The 19,260-nt window shown below is 42.6% G+C and overlaps 1 protein-coding gene across 2 annotated transcripts; it reads left to right on the top strand.

Moving 5' to 3' along the window:
- Positions 1 to 909: 909 nt before the first annotated feature.
- On the top strand, positions 910 to 19,031 carry atp2a1 (ATPase sarcoplasmic/endoplasmic reticulum Ca2+ transporting 1). Of its 2 annotated transcripts, XM_076752498.1 has the most exons (26): positions 910 to 1,020; positions 1,126 to 1,262; positions 2,524 to 2,541; positions 3,212 to 3,294; positions 5,980 to 6,084; positions 7,969 to 8,107; positions 9,308 to 9,388; positions 9,495 to 9,580; positions 10,011 to 10,166; positions 10,349 to 10,490; positions 11,620 to 11,786; positions 11,917 to 12,005; positions 12,124 to 12,226; positions 12,320 to 12,451; positions 12,867 to 12,992; positions 13,561 to 13,779; positions 13,906 to 14,017; positions 14,104 to 14,327; positions 14,475 to 14,695; positions 14,947 to 15,149; positions 15,829 to 15,914; positions 16,057 to 16,190; positions 16,876 to 16,993; positions 17,507 to 17,624; positions 18,013 to 18,057; positions 18,759 to 19,031. In XM_076752498.1, the coding sequence occupies exons 2-25, from the start codon at positions 1,145 to 1,147 to the stop codon at positions 18,015 to 18,017; spliced, it is 2,985 nt and encodes a 994-aa protein (XP_076608613.1). In that variant the 5' UTR covers positions 910 to 1,020; positions 1,126 to 1,144; the 3' UTR covers positions 18,018 to 18,057; positions 18,759 to 19,031. The 2 variants fall into 2 exon arrangements, with proteins under 2 accessions (XP_076608613.1, XP_076608612.1); XM_076752497.1 differs by lacking the exon at positions 18,013 to 18,057.
- The last annotated feature ends 229 nt before the right edge of the window (positions 19,032 to 19,260 follow it).

Here is a 19,260-nt window from a genome sequence, read left to right as displayed (position 1 = left end):
CTCTCTCCTCCTAACCCTAACCCTTTGCTGCATGTATGTTTGTGTACTTATGAGGGCATTTCTCTCTGTATAACACCTTCAGGGCATTGCAAAAGCAGAATTCCTGTCGTCTTCCATGTGCTACAGAGGAGAAATAAAAGTTTTGGACCTCTCAGTTTTCTCTTGATGTATGCATGTGTTGCCACTGTCGGCTGTCCCGCCATTGCTTTATCCTAAAATCCATAAGTGGAAGAAGTATTCAGATCCTTTAACTGAGTAAAAGTACCAGCACAACAATTTAAAAACATGGAATAATGTACTTAAAATATCAAAAGTGAAAGCATTGTTTCTGCAGAAAACTGCTCTTGTGACTGATATACTGTGTGTGTGTGTGTGTGTGTGTGTGTGTGTGTGTGTGTATGTGTGTGTATAATGTAAAATGTTATGTTAATACTACTGAATCAATGCTGAAGCAGTGTGTTACTGGTGTAGTTGTTTTAACTATATACATTTTGAGTTTAATCCAGTGGGGGGGGGGGGGGTCACCCTTTACCACTTGTTGAGTGTCCACAGACATGTGCACACACATAAACAGAGAAGCACTCTGTCATGTGCTCATGAGTGTCCCCCAACTCTCATTCAGAAAGCCTTTATGTTGCCCCTCCTCAATGTCCTGATCATGCATGTTCTCTCATGCACATCTTATTTCCAGCTTGCCGGGCAGCAGACCCCTCTGCAGTTGTTGCCCTCTCTCACCCCCCCCACCCCCCCGCCTATTCTTTACCACAGGGCCATCCCTGCCCACCTATTTGTGACGTTCTCAGCCAATGAGGGGTGAGTGCATGGTGAGCAAGCACCAATGAGGCCACTTTTTCATCTGTATAAAACTTTTCAGGACAGTTTGCCGGGTTGCACTTTCTGTCAGTCCAGGGCTCCGAGAGGAGAGCAACAGCCCAGAGAGAGAGAAGGGGGTAGAGAGAGCAAGTGTGAACGCAGGGGGGTTGCCAGTTTTTAATCCCAATCCCACACTCCAAGAAAGTGGTGGGTGAACATGGCCTCAGGTGTTGTAACTTTCAGTATCGGGCCAACTGGGCCGCTCAGACTGATGTGAATGTTTCTGTGTTTTTCTATCCCTTTGTCCTGAAGCCTCTCCGTTTCAGCAAGGATGGAGAACGCACACACCAAAGAGTCAGGGGAGGTCCTGTCCTACTTTGGCGTGACTGAAGACACCGGCCTCTCACCTGAGCAGGTTAAGAAGAACTTGGACAAGTATGGCTTCAACGGTGAGGGCGAGAAAGAGAAAAAGATGGATGGATGGTTGGATGGATGGAGGAAGCGGTTGGATGGAGCATTGGAGAGTGGAAAGAAAGAGTAGTAATGAATGAAATGGTTGAGGAATCACTGGATGGAAAGGTCTAAGAGGAGGAACATTTGGATTTAGCTTGGAAGACAGAGTGTAAGGCATAGAGGTTGAAAAACAGTATACCTGAGAGGTGTAGCAAAGATAAAATGGCAGAAGCAAACACTGAGGGAAGAAGAAAGAGAAGGTGGAGGAGGAGAAGCAATGGGACGACTGACAGATGAACTGGCACTGTGTATGAGCTTTTCACGATGGTCTAATTAAGGGAAACTATCCGAATGACACAAAGGGGGAGTGATGTTTGTGCAGCAGGTGCTTTAGAGTTTCAGGTTTCTGGCAATCGCTACTGGCTTTAGTTTAGATTGAAGATTCTTAATTTATCTTTTATTTTGAAACTCAAGCATGACAGTTCATTCTTGACTTTGGAAGCAATTCAAGGTCAACATACTTATTTACTTCCAACTGCATCTCATGGCCTCAACTCCATCCATTAAAGAAGGCATGAAATGCAGCTGAAAGCTCCCGAAAAGGCTCGTAAGAGGACCTTGAGTTCAGATTTTTGAATTTTTTATTTTTTGCATTCTTTAGGCCATTTAAAGGACATTTGGTGTAAATAATATCTTCAACAGTGGGTCTGTTCTGCTGAGGTGACCTTATACCTACAGTAAATTGAAGTGAGCCATCATTAATGTTATTGATTACACTTGTGCTTTTTCCTCTGTGACATGTCAAAGAGCATTTGACTCATAGCAAAGTGTGAATTTAAAAGGCATCTCTGTGAGCAAGCTTTTCACTGTTTAAACTTTTACCCTCTTACCGCTGCATTAAATCATGGAGTATCTCAGCTGACAAATGAATGTTGACAGAGTAACAGCAAATGGGAATAGCAGAGTAATTGGGGTCAGCGTAAAGGTCAGTTACTAAAGTCACCATGTTTGTGTCATAAACTGGCAGAGAGTCAAGGAGGCCTGAACAAACCAGCTGCTACTTCACGTTCACAGTTCAGGGATGGATGTTAGATCATAGTTTCTGTAATGTGATGTCCAGTTTATTGTGGTTTGATCCCAAAACGTGTCAAACTGTTTCGTCCTCGTTGACTTTTTACACTGCAAACATTAAAAAATGCAGTAAATGTGACGTACAGCTTCACTTTATTAACATTGTTTGTCTCTCTTCGCCCACAGAGCTGCCAGCAGAGGAGGGTGAGTCCACTTTAAACACCTGCTTTTTAATTACTCATGATGAACTAACCCTGTTCAAGTGCATCTTTTCGCTTTGTCCCACCCGGACACACCTGTTCCTCTCACTTCCTGTGATGACAAGTCATTCATTTAATCCCTGTCATTGACTTCTCGTGCTGTACCAACCAGTGTTAAAACAGAGACCCAAACTGCTAATAATATGTTCACACTGCACACAACTTAAGAAAGCAGTCGATCCAAGGCCACTCAGTTTCTGTGGTTTGGGAGATGTTGGATGTGTGGCTTCAATAATTAGCATTAATATTTAGCATGCCTGTCTGCATCAATGGTCTTACAGCTATGTTAATTTGACTCAAAGACAAGCAGGACAATATGGCAACCAGTGTTGTGCACACAAAGTAAAACAACACCATATAGATAGTAGGGGGACATAGAACAAAATTACCAATCATTTATCCTTTACTTAATGTTTTTCACGACTTAACCCTTGTTGGCTAATCTATCTTGCATGCAAAAGCACATGAATTATCAAAATTATATAGACATTGCATGATATTTTAACCATTGACCAGGTAAATTTATAAACACATGAACATGTAAAGCAAGGAAGCACACAAATGACCACATACGCTTGAATAATGTGTGTGATTTTATGTATTTTCTTGAACAGGAAAGACTATCTGGGAGTTGGTGGTGGAACAGTTTGAGGACCTGTTGGTCAGAATCCTACTGCTGGCCGCCTGCATCTCTTTTGTGAGTTTGCTCACTTTTCCCTTCACATGAACCAGAGCATTTGTATCCACTGAGTCCTATTTTCCACAGTAAGATGCACAGTACAGAATGTACATGCAGGGACTCTGCAGAGGTTTTAGAACATCACGTATTTAAGGATCTTTGTCATGTCCACATTTGGAAGGTGCTACATATTTGTTCTTTTCCAACTTCACTAACATTTGGCCCATATAGAGTTCCAGTAACTGAATCCAAACAATAGAAATCCAGAAATCTTGTTGTTGAACTATTTATAATAGTTGTGCCTCTTTCATGAAATTACTTATTTATATTCGATTAAGCACTTGACATGCACTCTGTAAACTCCTCCTGTATTTTACTCAACATATCTTCCCCTCAAAAGGACTTTTCATAATCTGATTTAATTATTAGATTGCAGATTATATTATCATATAGAGAATAATTAGTAGAAATCCTGGGAACCCTCAAATCGATTTGTTGTGTTGCCTTTTGTTTTGACATTTTAGTACAATTAAAACCCTGCATTTAGCCTAATGACTAGAAGGTGGTATCAGCAATCAAAGCACTGCCATGACCTTGCTGCCACTTGTCCTTAACAGCCCCCACCAATCAAATGGTTGTGTTTAAGTTTAGGTCATAGTAAGGTTGATGTTTGGCTTGTCTGAATACTGGAGGAGCTGCTTGAGAGACAACAAAGTCATAAACTAGCTGCTCACAGTCACAAACAAGGTCACTTCTTGTCTCTGCTTCTACGCGAGGTCCGGTGAAGTGATAGGAGTAAAAGAAACAAGGCTGGCGATAACAAAAGTGCATGTTCAGGCACAATAAAGAACCCGAACCCGATGACGTGCAAACCCTGAGCTGCATCTTCCCTGACCCCTCCCCTGTTTTCTTTGTGACTACACACACCCTCACACATTCAGGCCAATGAACAGAGCGTGTACATCGCTGAGTTATTAAATTACATTTGGATCCATGTCCTCACTCTCATTTACACAAGGAATCCCTCTCTCTCCCTCCCTGCTGCTCTCTCCAAAACAGTTTTGTGGAGGAGAGCAGGCTGGACACATTGTCTTAATCCTCCATCTCTGCCCTCTGGCCTCCCTGCACAGCTGTCACTATGGCCTTAGAAGGCCTGACGGCTCTGTGTGTGTGTGTGTGTGTGTGTGTGTGTGTGTGTGTGTGTATTACTTACATTGTGGAGGTATAAATCAGTTTACGCAGTCACATTATGGGGACTCACCTTCTTTATGGGTACAAAATGCAAAACATAAATCATTACATTTTAAGGTGAAGGCCTGGGTAAATGTTAGGGTTCTGTAAATGGTGGTTATGGTTATGGTTAGGGTAAGCTTCCACGAAATAAATGTAAGTCTATGTAATGTCCTCAAAAGTGATGGAAAAATGACTGTGGGTGTGTGTGTGTTTGCACATACAGTATGCATAGCAGGAGCTTTATTTTAAGAAAGTCTCAAGCCAGGACGAGAAACTGTATCCTTGAACAAAGGTCAGGGATGGAAGGAACGAGGGATGGCTTGCAGCAGCAGGAGAGAGTGAAAGACACAGAGGAGGGTGGAGGTGGGGGGTGTGGGGGTTGGGGATTGGGTTGCACAATGGCATTGTTTCTTACAATGACAAACGAGAGCAATAGATTCAGAGTCGTATACGGTTTCTAAAAGAGAGAACACTAAATACTGCAAATACATGGTCAACCTATTCATACACACAGGAATGTCCTGCCACTGAAATGTGCTGACAGGCTCTGACGCTCATTCTGGAGATCGATTGTGTCTTTGAAGAGAAGCGGGGTGAAGACAGACTGGAGAGAGTGAGCTATAGAGCCTATTTTGGGGAAAGGGTGTGAAAAGATGCGAGATGAAAAGCAGGCAAATGAAAACCACGGCAGACGATGATGATGAGCGAAAAGTGAAACGCTGCAGGAGAAAGATGGAGCCTCCTCTCTCTCTCTCTCTCTCTCTCTCTCTCTCTCTCTCTCTCTCTCTCTCTCTCTCTGTGGTTAGCTCTGTGCTCCGCTGGCCTGCAGCTAATCTGTGTCAATGTCAACACGCAGCCTTTCCGAAACAGACCTGTGTTAGTAACTTGGGACCCCCGCTCACAGGGGTGCACACGTGTTTGACTATAGGTTCGGAAAAGAGTCACATGTAGAGATTTCACACATAGGATGACATAAGAGGCAGCAAAGTGAAATGTCATTCAATCCAGTGATGGCATCATAACAGTCATAAATAGCCGCTCACCAGGACCATTTCATGTTTATGTTTAACCCTGGACACCCTGAACAACAGGTGCACAACAGACTTGAAGACACTTGTACCAAGCAGAGAATCACAGGCTTAATGAGAGTAATAATGTGATACTTAACCTCCAAATGAAAGAATCAGTATCATTAGAACAGAACCATGAGAGGATCCATCATTAGAAATGAAGTAGCTACAATACGTCATGATCACATGGTGCTTCTATTAAAAAAACATGGGGTTCTTAGGATTCAGTGTTGGCACCATATTGAGGCTGCAGCTAGCAGTCTACTAGTTTTTGAACATTTGATGGATAGTGAAAACCGCCAGCAAAACCTGAAATTTAAAAAAAAAAAAAGTGGCATATCCTCAGATTTAAGAGGCATAAACATGGACGTTTGACATTTTTGCTCTCTGTCTCTCTCAGGTGCTGGCTATGTTTGAGGAAGGTGAGGAAACTGTCACTGCCTTTGTGGAGCCCTTCGTCATCCTTCTCATCCTCATTGCAAATGCTGTTGTTGGAGTGTGGCAGGTCAGTGATGCACACACACGCACAAACACACACACAGAAGAACAATTGCACTCACAAGGACACATACCTGCCCCCGAATGCTGTCTTTTACACACACCTAAATAGACTCTTATACTTAGTAACAGTCACACACAATAAATCACACTCAATGGCGGCCTGCTCAGGTCGCAGCCCGTGTCCTTTACAGAGAGCACACGCTCCTACCAGAGCTCAAAGTTCAAGGGAATCTAGAAACAGAGGCCTGACGTCAGCAGGAGGTGAAAAGGTGAAAGGTTAAGCCAACGGGTGTGAGTGAAGGGGAGAGGGGAGGGGTGCGATGGCGGACTGGGACCTGTCCTGCCTTGAAGGCTCAAACGGAGTCTGCTTTGTCACAATCCGCACTGTGCAATCCACAGTAAAAATACAGAGGGATGCTCGGGTTACCACAGGCCTGGGGTGTGGGTGTGTGTCTGTGCGTGTTAGGGCGGTTCATATCAACCCTGCGGCAGTCATTTGGAAACTATGCACAAGGATTCACACATGGGGGGTATGGGGGAGGATGGAGAGAGGGAGGGCGGCTGGCATAAGTTGGGCTTTACACTTTGAGGCGGTCGAGGGCAGCCTTGGAAGAAACCACAGACTGAGCTGAACATCGGCCCGTTTGACTTCCCTGATCAACCTGTTGTTGAAGCTTGAGACAGACACACAGACACCTCACACTGCAAACATGTGTGGTGGTCACTGAAGATTTGTGAAATTAGAACTTTGACTGCCTTTGTGCTCCTATTCTATGATATGTATGTACTTAATTTATGTAAAGATTGACTTCACACTCGATCCTGCTTCAACTGTTAATCGTTTTGACATGTTTATAGGCTGATTGGATGGTTAACCACACCTGTCATAACAGAAACTAATTGGCAGATACTGTACATGTAGAGACCCAACTGGGATCCAAATATTGTCTCTTTATAAACATTTGTGGTTTAAAGTTAGTGTGCAGCCGTCACTCTTTTCATTAATAACTCTTTCATTAAAAGCCTTTTGTTTTTCATTCATCTTCCTCTGGGCTCAGTTGGAAAAATGTGATGTCATATTTCCATGCACCAATCAGGATATGGCAACATTTGACTCAAAATCAGATGATGGTTGTTGAGTTGTTGGCTCATGCCAGCGCTGTCAAACTTAGCTGACCAAACATAAATCCTCACAGCCATGATATGGCACTTTAGCTGAGTTTTGAGTGTTTAACTGAAAATAAATATTATCTAAAGATTTGTTTTTCCTCAAACTTCAACTCTGATTGCAGCCTCTTCAGTCATGAGTATTTAATCTTTAAGAGACATACTTAAAAACCAAGAAATCATTTCAAACCAAGTTTCCAAGGACTTTAAACATTGTAGATAAAATAGAAAAAATAGAATAGCAAGAAATTGTTATACAATATTTGGCTTAAAATGTTATGTAGACTGTAGCAGATGCTCTCACTTTTAATATGAAATATCAGGAAGCAGACAAAACAACAGGGAAATCTGAAATACAGTACAATCAAATGCAACAATATGACAAGAGTTACCAACTCAAGTAATTTTTACCAGTTAAATCAACACCACCTGACTGATAAAAATGGAAAACGGAAACGGAAATGTATTGCAGGAATATTCCATCATGAGAGGGGCTCATTGCATGAGTGTAATAAATGGTTTCAATCAAAGTCTCCTTCAAAAGCAATCCAAGGAACACTGTGTGGTTTATTCACAAGCAATATGGAGTTTCATATTCTAATGCACAAGAGGGAATGATGACACACTGGCAGAGTTTGTCTACAGCTGGCATTATCAGGGAGGTCATGGCACCAAAATGACCATATTTTATGTTGTGTTCTGTGTGTATTTTTTGCCACAGGAGCGCAATGCAGAGAGTGCCATTGAGGCTTTGAAGGAGTATGAGCCTGAGATGGGGAAAGTTTACCGCGCGGACAGGAAGAGCGTGCAGAGAATCAAGGCCAGGGAGATCGTTCCTGGTGATGTGGTGGAGGTTTCCGGTAAGATTCCCAAAACTGAACTCTTTCTTTTAGTCCATCCAGCACCTGAAAACACTGTCAGACTATAATGTGGCTGCAGCAGTGATCGTCACAGAGTGTCTATACTTAGTGTAGGAGACATCATTGTGGTCAACTCCTTAAGAACATAACAGCTCAGCTCCCAGTTAAAAATATCAGAGCAGGTTAAAATAAGGACATCCTGTAATTTGTAGGATTTCTGAGTCTACAAGTATGCTAAGATTAGCCACACAGGGTTAAAGGTCGAAAATTAAATGTCTGTATGTGCTGTGTAATCACTGTGTAATATCGGAGAGGAGAGAGTGTCTGCCCTGTTCTTCACACTACACAACTTTAGCATGCACATTATTGTGCAATTATAAAATAAAGCACAATTCTAGAACACAGAAGTAGCATGTAAAAACTATGATCATAAATGCAACACACATACTTGGAAATGTTTAAAGGCTCCATTTTTAAGGGTCTTAGCGACTTTTCCTTTCAGGAGATGAGTAAGCAAAACAAGCAGCAGAGGACACTGAGAAATTAAATCAATTAATCATCAAGAAAATAACAAAAAGGTTCTGATGTTGCAAAAGATTGTGTGAAAGTCAATGTGTATAATGCATGGTATGGTGGATACTCACTAAAAAAATCAAGCTTCTCAGGGTCCTATAGCTTGGCTCATGCGCTCATATACTTCAAAAGAGTCACATGCACGTGTGTGTGAGAGAGCACATGGCTCCTGATGTCCTTGAGAGTGAACATGGGCCCTTTTAAGGCAGTGACAGAATAAAGGGGTGGAGGGGAACTGAAGGAACTTGCTGCAGGAACAAAAAAAAACAAGCTTGAGTATAAATACACTTAATATCGACGGTCTGACTCGCTCCTCTGTCTCTCCCTCTCCCTCTGTTTGCTGTACACCTGTTCTTTTCATTTCATGATCTCCCCAAGGTCTCCCTCTCCCTCTGTCTCTGACTGTGGTATCAGTTTTCAACAACAACACTGTCCATCCAGAGCACTAAAACCAGTCAATCAACCCTGCACCCCTACCCTCCATCCATTGTGCTGTAATGCTGCAGTCAGTTGATATAAAACTGTACTGCTACTACTCATGCAGATAAATCAATAATTTGAAGTCAACAGGCTGAATTAAACTGTATTGTAATTGCATTTCTGTGTGTGTGTTTCTGTGGACAATAGTCGGTGACAAAGTGCCAGCTGACATCAGGATCATCTCCATCAAATCCACAACGCTGCGCGTGGACCAGTCCATTCTTACTGGTAGGTGACAGGGGACAGACGGACAGGCAAAAAAAAAAAAAAAAAAATGCATATTTGAAGTCTGCTTCCGTCCCTGACCACCCCACTCAAAACCTTTCTCTCATAGGTGAGTCTGTCAGTGTGATCAAGCACACCGATGCTGTCCCAGACCCCAGAGCCGTCAACCAGGACAAGAAGAACATGTTGTTCTCTGTGAGTCTTTTTTCTGCATTCTGCTCAACCCTTTCTTCCAAAGGAACAATGACATCAATTACACCTGTGCTTTCCCTGCTGGGACATGCAAAAATGTTTGCAACAACTTTCTCACAACAATAACGCTAATATGCTAATATGTTTATAAGTAGATATTATGTAATGCATTACAAATCTTTAGAAGTTTTTTCATAGTACCCAAGGATACAGGCCAATTAACGTTACTGAACTAGCATTGTTAGCTGCAGCTATTCAAAAATATGTTGCGCTACGGTAAGTCAGGAGATCACTAAAATCTCAAAGATTCATTATCTTTGAACCATGAATTTCTGTTCAAAGTTTTGTGCCAATCGATTTCATAAAGATATTTCAGTCTGGTGCAGGCTGACCAGCTAACTTCCCAATGGTTTTCCCCTGTCTTAAAACTCAGGGCACCAATATCGCCGCTGGGAAAGCCACTGGTATTGCTGTCGCAACTGGTGTCTCCACTGAGATCGGTAAGATTCGTGACCAGATGGCTGCCACTGAGCAGGAGAAGACCCCTCTGCAGCAGAAACTGGACGAGTTTGGAGAGCAGCTGTCTAAGGTTGGTGAGAAAGAAAAGGCCTTCTGAAACTATACCATCACAGCAACAGTTTTCATCTATTTATTCATTTTGTAAAAATCACAAAATGTAATACTGTTTTAAATGAGTTAAGATAGACGATTTGTAAATAGTACAAACTACGACTAATGTCTCACACACCCCTCTGACTGCCTGTCCTCCAGGTCATCTCCCTCATTTGTGTGGCTGTGTGGATAATCAACATCGGCCATTTCAATGACCCCGTCCATGGAGGCTCCTGGATCCGCGGTGCTATCTACTATTTCAAGATTGCTGTGGCTCTGGCTGTGGCTGCCATCCCTGAAGGTAAACCCCTGGGATTAACTTCCATTTGGTTGCCCAAGAAGGTTATCATATCTGAGATTCATCTTGTGTGGCTCATCCATATGATACAGCAGCTACCAGTCCATTTAAAATTCAACTGTGGCTTATGCTTGAGCTTCACAATATCATACAGCACTGTACAGTTTTTTTAAAGGGAACACCACCAATTTTACTTTGTTTACAGAGTACTGTTCAAGTCTGTTTACAGATCATGGGTACTAGTACTACATCTAGTATGTTTATGTTTTGAATTCTCAAAGAAGAATACAAATCTTTCTTTATTTTGGCAGATGAGGCAAACATAACAGATTTTTTTTTTTTTTCCAAGCCTTTCAGAGTGCTTTCAGTTGAGCTGCGCTTCTGCGGGTCATTGTCTGGCCAGGGATCTCTGCCCAGTCTTTTGGTCATGACCCAACTGCATGAGCAGATGAAAGTTGGATAGACATTTGGTCAATAAATCAAGAGCATGCCTAGTTAGTCAGCTCTGTCTTTTTATCTAACTGCTTTGTCCTCAGTTGTGATTTGGACCCTAAAAATCATCAAACTCCTATAATTGAAACAGCCTCTTTTTTGCCGCCTGTTCTGGGACAGAAACTGTCTGGCATTTGGAGGTGCCCTCACAAAACAGTCAGCTACAAACTGTGCCAATACTCATCAGAGACCACAGTCCAATGATGTCGAAAGGACAACATCATCTGCAAACACAGATGCCATCATAATGTCACTAAACTGGACATGCTCCAGACTTTCTCCACACCATTGTCAGAGCTGATTTTTGCCAGGAGTCTGAACACAGATCTGATTGAATAGCTTGCAGCAGCCCCCTCCCACAGGAATGCCTTGGAGAACTCAGTAGTTTGGGTGTGCTCCAGCTGATGTGTTAGAGGCTGTCACCACTATTGTCAGCCTGCCCAGCAGCAGAGTCCCTAAAGTCCAGGTGGTTTTGAACAGACATGTCAGATTATTCGTCCTTTTCACCTGGGGCTCTTTGGCTTAAGAAGTTCCTCTTAATGTTTTCTTCACCTTTCAACTCATCCTTCCTGTTTTAAAGCAATGATTTTGTATTTCATTCAGTACCTCTCTGCTGAATATCTCCCTCCGTTCATCGCAGGTCTGCCAGCTGTCATCACCACCTGCCTGGCTCTGGGAACTCGCCGTATGGCCAAGAAGAACGCCATCGTCAGAAGCCTGCCCTCTGTGGAGACCCTGGGCTGCACCTCAGTCATCTGCTCCGACAAGACCGGTACCCTCACCACCAACCAGATGTGTGTAACTAAGGTAGGTTCATAGTCATCGGTATGAGGTAAATATACTCACATTCATTTTCAATTCAGAGAGTCTGCTTGTGACTGAAAAGAGCAGATCTAATGCAGAACTGCACTTTTTTTTTTGTCATGTTTTCATGCAGATGTTCATCATTGATAAAGTCGATGGTGACAGTGTCTCCCTTGGTCAGTTTGACATCTCTGGCTCAAAGTACACCCCTGAGGGTGAAGTGTAAGTGTCAAAAGAATTAAAAGTTGATGTTACAAGACTGTGCAGACACAGAAATACCGTAACCATTCTTGAACAACAATGCATTGACTAAATATTTTTGCCAATCATATTCTACCAGTACAAGGAACGGCATGTCTGTGAAGTGCGGACAGTACGACGGACTGGTTGAGCTGGCTACCATCTGCGCTCTGTGCAATGACTCTTCTCTGGACTACAATGAGGTCTGCAGAGCATTCAGGAAACATTTATGTTAGCATGTAACCCACCACCAACTTTTATATGTACTTTGTCTTTCATATTTCTCCATGATGCAGTCCAAGGGTATTTATGAGAAAGTGGGTGAGGCCACTGAAACCGCCCTGTGCTGTTTGGTGGAGAAGATGAACGTGTTCAACACTGAAGTGCGCGGCCTGTCCAAGGTGGAGAGGGCAAACACTTGCTGTGCTGTAAGTCCACAAAAGATTCAATATATGAAGTGTGTTATCATATACACAAATACATTTTAGTGTAACATAGAGGACAGCTGCATTATCTATAAATTGAAGTGTTACCTAAGATTTTACAGGTAAATTCATGGCAGCTATATCCACTTATGAATGACAAACTATAATCACTGTAATCTCTAATCAAAATTTCGTAAACAATGGCTCAAATGATTACTTGCATGTGACAGGGGTTGCTCACATACTTAGTTAGTTAGTAGCTGGTGAACATAGTGGTGCATTTAGCAGGTAAACAGTCAGATATCTCCCTCAGGAGTTGGTGGAGACCAAAAATAGAGCTAAAAGTGAGAAAAAAAGTTCCAAACATTAACTAGCAGATGTGCTAGACTCAACCTTGATTTTTTTCATTTTCTAACAGGTGATCAAGCAGCTGATGAAGAAGGAGTTCACCCTGGAGTTCTCCAGAGACAGAAAGTCCATGTCAGTTTACTGCTCTCCTGCCAAGTCCGCCAAAGCCCCTGTGGGAAGCAAGATGTTTGTCAAAGTGAGTGTGTGACCCAAGACATGTAGCACACAAAAACTCTACAAATCTTAACCTTACGATGATGCAAGATGAAAAGTTAAGGGATCCCCAAAGTTATTATGATTCATCCTGAGGGCACATGAATGTTTGAACTAAATGTCATGGCAATCCATTCAAGAATTGTTGAGATATTTCACTTGAAGCCACAAATGTGCCCTTCACAGTGGCACTACAGGAAAACTCAAAGGATCATCAAAATCATTCGTATACGTTGTTTGGGGTCCATGAATGTCTGCCCAAAATTTCATGCCAATTAGCTGTGGAGATATTTCAGTCTAGACTGGAGTTGTGGACCAGCTGACTAGCACAGCCGTCCCTACAGCCATTCCACTATTCCACTACCACTAAAATAAAATATTTAAATTTAGGGACTACGAAAGCCTCAGAACAAAAATTATGACATTATAATAAAACAGCCATGTCAGAGCGTCTAAATTCAAAAATTTGGTCTAAATGGAGTTCAAGTCAATCAAGTCACATATTATACGCATATACTGTATGTCGATGATGTTGTATGTTGTGTTAACAGGGTGCTCCAGAAGGTGTCATTGACCGCTGTGCATATGTTCGTGTGGGCACCAACCGTGTACCCCTGACTGGCCCAGTCAAAGACCACATCATGTCTGTCATCAAGGAGTGGGGCACTGGGCGCGACACCCTCCGTTGTTTGGCACTGGCCACCCGTGACACACCTCTGAGGAAGGAAGAAATGAACCTGGAGGACTCAACCAAGTTTGCAGACTATGAGGTGGGTGAGGACAGATAAAGAAACATTCAAGCAGATGTGATGTAGCACAACATTAAGTGTCTCCCTGGTCGCAGCATTTGAAGCTCTAAAGGACACCAACCTTTTTTGTTCTTACTTTTTCTCCAGACTGACTTGACCTTTGTGGGCTGTGTTGGCATGCTCGACCCTCCTCGTAAGGAAGTCATGAGTTCCATCGAGCTGTGCAGGGCAGCTGGCATCCGTGTCATCATGATCACTGGTCAGTACACAAATTATAATCTCAGTGTATAAGAAATCAGGCAAGACTCAACAGAAAGAATGAAATCTTAATTTTTCTCCCCCCAGGTGACAACAAAGGCACAGCGGTGGCCATCTGCCGTCGTATTGGCATCTTCTCTGAGGATGAGGATGTCACTGGCAAGGCCTTCACTGGGCGTGAGTTTGATGACCTCTCTCCATATGATCAGAAGAATGCTGTCCGAAAAGCGTGCTGCTTTGCCAGAGTAGAACCATCCCACAAGTCCAAGATTGTTGAGTTCCTGCAAGGTTTTGATGAGATTACTGCCATGGTGAGATGACAAAGAGCACTTTGTTGTGTTTCTTGACCTTTAAAATGCAATGAAACCATTTGCCTTGAAATGTAGGCAGGAAAATATGATAACTGATCTTTGATTGATGCATCATTCCTCTCCATTTTCCCTCGACCCTTCGCTAAGACTGGTGACGGAGTGAACGATGCCCCTGCCTTGAAGAAGGCGGAGATTGGCATCGCCATGGGCTCTGGCACTGCCGTTGCCAAGTCTGCCTCTGAGATGGTCCTGGCTGACGACAACTTCTCTTCCATTGTGTCCGCTGTTGAGGAGGGCAGAGCCATTTACAACAACATGAAGCAGTTCATCCGCTACCTCATCTCCTCCAATGTAGGCGAGGTCGTCTGGTGAGTACATGATACTTTTGTTGATCAGGTCTGATAATCACTATTTCTTGTGTGAGACCTGTTGGACAGTTTGACTTTTCATGGGATGACAAGCACAGGTGAAATGGCTCAGTTCCATCAAGCATCCCAATAAGATGTGAACACGTTTATATAATCATATTTAGACTGAGACACAAGTCTTTGCTGAAGACAAGAGAGACAAGAAGAGGGACTCTATCAAAATTAAGAAAGTATTTTGCTCACTCCTTTAGTATCTTCTTGACGGCCGCCCTGGGTTTGCCTGAGGCTCTGATCCCTGTACAGCTGCTGTGGGTCAACCTTGTGACTGACGGTCTGCCTGCCACCGCGCTGGGCTTCAACCCCCCTGACCTGGACATCATGGGCAAAGCCCCCCGCTCCCCCAAAGAGCCCCTCATCTCTGGCTGGCTCTTCTTCAGATATTTGGCCATTGGAGGTACAACACATTTATGTTCTCGCTCTCTCTCTTGTTGTCTTATCCAATGAAGCATTTGAGTGCAGGAACAGTGACATGAAATACTCTGTTAGACTGTTTCCTGTCTTTGTACAAAATGCCACGTTTCCATTTTTGTCTTGATTTGGTTTGATATTGCTGATACTCCAGGTAAATTCCTCATCCCCTGGTCGTTGAATGACCTTGTGTATTGTGGCAATTTCCTTCAGCCTATCAAAAATGACCTCCAACCGCCTTTGATAATGTTGTCATTTAAAGGACCAGTGCGTAGGATTTAGTGATATCTTGCAGTGAGGTTGCAGATTACATCCATTTGGACACATTCACCCCGCCTTTTCCAAGCATGTAGGAGAACCAGTGGCCACGAAGCTGGCCAAAAAACACAAAATGTCTTCTCTAGAGCCAGTGTTTGGTTTGTGTTTTCTGGACTACTGTAGAGACACGGTGGTGCAACATGGTGGACTAGAGGACCAATAATGAACAGAATTTCTGACTGCCTTATTCTGTCAATAGATCCCCCTAAGTCTTACACACTGGTCCTTTAAAAGAACACTTACACACCTAGATGAGTATTTGAACTCCTGTCACAGGTTCCTTCCTTGATAACTAGTTTCTCGCTTTGGATGCACTTTCTTATTCAACACTGTAATATCTCTTCTAGGTTATGTTGGTGCCGCAACTGTTGCAGCAGCTGCCTGGTGGTTCCTGTACAGTGATGATGGCCCAATGGTCACCTTCCACCAGCTGGTTAGTATCAAACATCAAACCCTGTGGTACCCTAACACACAGTCCATCCAGCTGCTGTTACTTCAACCTTTTCATGAAAAGTTATGACACCTCTTTACAAGCTCAGAGGCTGAAGAATCAATGTTTCTATCTTCCCTCTCAGTCACACTTCATGCAGTGCAGCGAGGACAACGAGGACTTTGCCGGGGTCCACTGCGAGGTGTTTGAGGCTGCTCCTCCAATGACCATGGCTCTGTCTGTGCTGGTCACCATCGAGATGTGCAACGCTCTGAACAGGTCTGACTACACCATCAACTCATACGGCATTGTGGGTACTTTCACCTGAGCACTAAATGGCAACACTGTTTTTGGAAAGAAGCTGATATTCTATCCAGTGGTGGAATTAAACAAAGAACATTTACTCAAGTAGTTTTTTAAGTCACAGATTCTTGAAAATCTCGATTTTACGCATTACTAATAGTATAGAGCTTACTACAGTAAGTAAGTAAAATACAACTTAAATCAGTAATAATAATGAAAATAATAGCATAACACTTACAGGGGCCATTTTTCTGCGCTGAGGACTTGACCCCTAAAGCACATTTTACTAATAATGCTTGTAGGTACATTAAATTAGGTGATATTTTCAATGCTGGTCATTTCGAATAATGAAGTACTTTAACACTGTAGTACTGCTACTTTTACTTTTAAAGGGTCTGAGTACGTCTTCCTCCACTAGCTTTTGGACAAAAATGCTTTCTGGACTTCGTATCACAAATAACCGTATATCACACGTGGGACATTATCCCTTAATATTCACCATGTGATTATCAGGGCTAACATTCTTCACAACCTTTTCCTACATTCACCTCAGCATACAGACACACTCTTTCATAGGCCGTCACACATTATCAGTCTGCATTAACGTACCCCTCCGCCTCCCCATCCAAACCCCACCTTCCTCCTCCTCCCTCCCCCCCAGCTTGTCTGAGAACCAGTCCCTGGTGCGCATGCCCCCCTGGAGCAACGGCTGGCTGGTGGGCGCCATGAGCCTCTCCATGTCCCTTCACTTCATGATCATCTACGTCGACCCCCTGCCCGTGAGTCTGGCCTCCTGCACTACAGCCCTCTTCTCCAAAGCAAACATCCATCTCCCTCTGCTCCTCCCTCACACACAGCTTACACACTGCCTCTCCAACCTCCATGTTCTCTCTCACATTCTCATTGCTTAAATACTGACTGATGACGCACCGCTCAGTTGCTCCAAGTTACTAACAGAGAGATAACTTTCCACAAGATAACTTTCCTCAATGTTTTCAGATCTTTCTTATGTCTTCACACAATTCTGGGTGAATACTTTCAATTTAGCATTTTAAAATAAATGTAAATGAGCAAGCTGAAGCAGTCTGAAACAAATTCACAGAAATGGTCATGAATTCAATCTGACGTTCACTGATCTCTAGTGGTCACAGTTGGAAACTACAACTCATTCTTCAGTGGGATTAATACAGACATGTTTACTATCATTACTATCATTATCCCACAGCTGTTTATTACTGCTGTGGGATAATGCATGTAGTTTGGCAGCTTTAACACGGTGCTCTCATCCACAGATGATCTTCAAGCTCACTCACTTGAATGTGGAGCAGTGGATTATGGTGCTGAAGCTCTCCTTCCCCGTTATCCTCATTGATGAGGTTCTCAAGTTTGTGGCTCGCACATATCTGGAGGGTAAGTTAAACACGTCGATTGTTTACCAAGTTCCTCCTTTATTCTGTCAGCATGATGTTCATAGAGCACACTATATCCAAAAAACAAATGTGATCATATGTTTACAGGTGGTCTGAGTTATAAACTGCACTCCTCCTCCTTTCAACCTGAACTTGTGCCACCAAATCTCCTTTTTCTTGATTTTATTTATAGAATAATTTACCTCCCATAAAATTAAGTGTCTTTTAATGTCTGTGATTTTAACCTCTCTTCCCTCTTTTCTTATTCCTGACACAGTTTTAATTCTCTGCCACCCTCTTTCCTCTAATCTCTGTTGACTCTGATGACACTGATCTAATTTTCCTCTCCTTGGATGCTCTTTTTCACCATTTCCTCCCTGACAATCCAGTCTAAACCTGTTCCTCCCTCCTCCATACCCCTGTAACACAACAAGGTATTCCCCTGACTCATGCAAAAGGTTTCAGTACTCTGCATCTTGCACATCTTGAAAGTTTCATGCTGGGTACTGTACATGTTCTTTTGGAGTCTTTTTGGACTAACACATCTGGATCCTGAGTGCAGCAGCTATCAGTCAGCTGGCTGTGCATCTGTCATGAACTACCATTAGAAATCTAATAACTGGTCTCAGCATGATACATACTGTTGCATAGTTGGTTACTTTAGCTTATTTCTCAAAGTAGTTTCTAGATGCTCCGATAGCAGAAATAGTCAAACACCGGTTAGTGCATTTGCTATGCTTTTACTGTAATCCATCTAATATTGTGCATTTTGCTGACAAGATTAAACATAATCGAATGTTTTTATAAATTACTTGTCAAACACATCATGTATGCTCAGCTGTGATTATGAAAAAGAAGCAGTCTAATGATTTCTTGACAGTTCTCACATAAAAACATGCTTCAAAAGTCTGATTTCGTCTCTTACATTTCTCACAATTTGTGGAGGTCTTCTACTGAGTTTAACTGGAACTAATACCACTATGTGTCACTGATGAGCTCACTAATTGACTAAAAATTTGAATGAGAAGATAACAAATCAAAATGAGTGTATTTCCCCAAAATTTAAACAAATGAACTAATCACTCTCAATGCATTCACATCACCTCAACTGACTGACATCCGTTTTCCTATCCAGGGAAAGTCTAGAGGCGAAGAGGACAGAGGCTGAAGCAGAGAGAGAGAGAGCTGAGACACAGAGGACGGCGAGAAAAGGCTGAGCGCTCCCACCGAAAGAGAGCAGCCAACAGCCCCTCGACGTGATCAAAACATCGAGTGGCATGAATACAAAAGAAAACACATCAGCCACCTGAAAATACACCAAAAAAAAGCTGCAAAATATTTTTTTCTGTGTATGTACTGAAGTTAATATATAGGTGAGAGTTATTAATTCTGTGTTGATTTTATTCTTAAAGAATAAAGATATGTATTTAAGAATATGTCAGATTTCACTGTCCAATTCGATTTTTGTACGTAACTTGCTCGTTATGGATGTTTAGCAGCGCTTCTTGACCTTCAGTGAAACGGTATGCAAGTATCTAATGTTGTCATGAACAGGCTCCTGCTCATACAGAAGCTCTTCTTTAACTACTCATAATGTAAATTTATGACTGCATTTTGGTTTTGGACAGTTTTTGCAC

This window comes from Chaetodon auriga, chromosome 16, assembly GCF_051107435.1.
Source record: "Chaetodon auriga isolate fChaAug3 chromosome 16, fChaAug3.hap1, whole genome shotgun sequence".
Lineage (NCBI taxonomy): Eukaryota > Metazoa > Chordata > Actinopteri > Chaetodontiformes > Chaetodontidae > Chaetodon > Chaetodon auriga.
The sequence above is the reverse complement of the archived record's forward strand: the minus strand, read 5'-3'. Positions and strand labels throughout refer to the sequence as shown.

Bases quoted from the DNA above. Each gene is read 5' to 3' on its own strand.
- atp2a1 (XM_076752497.1), top strand. From the start codon at position 1,145: ATGGAGAACGCACACACCAAAGAGTCAGGGGAGGTCCTGTCCTACTTT. The intron at 14,696-14,946 runs GTGAGTACATGA...TCACTCCTTTAG, and splicing joins AATGTAGGCGAGGTCGTCTG to TATCTTCTTGACGGCCGCCC. The intron at 15,915-16,056 runs GTTAGTATCAAA...CTTCCCTCTCAG, and splicing joins TGGTCACCTTCCACCAGCTG to TCACACTTCATGCAGTGCAG.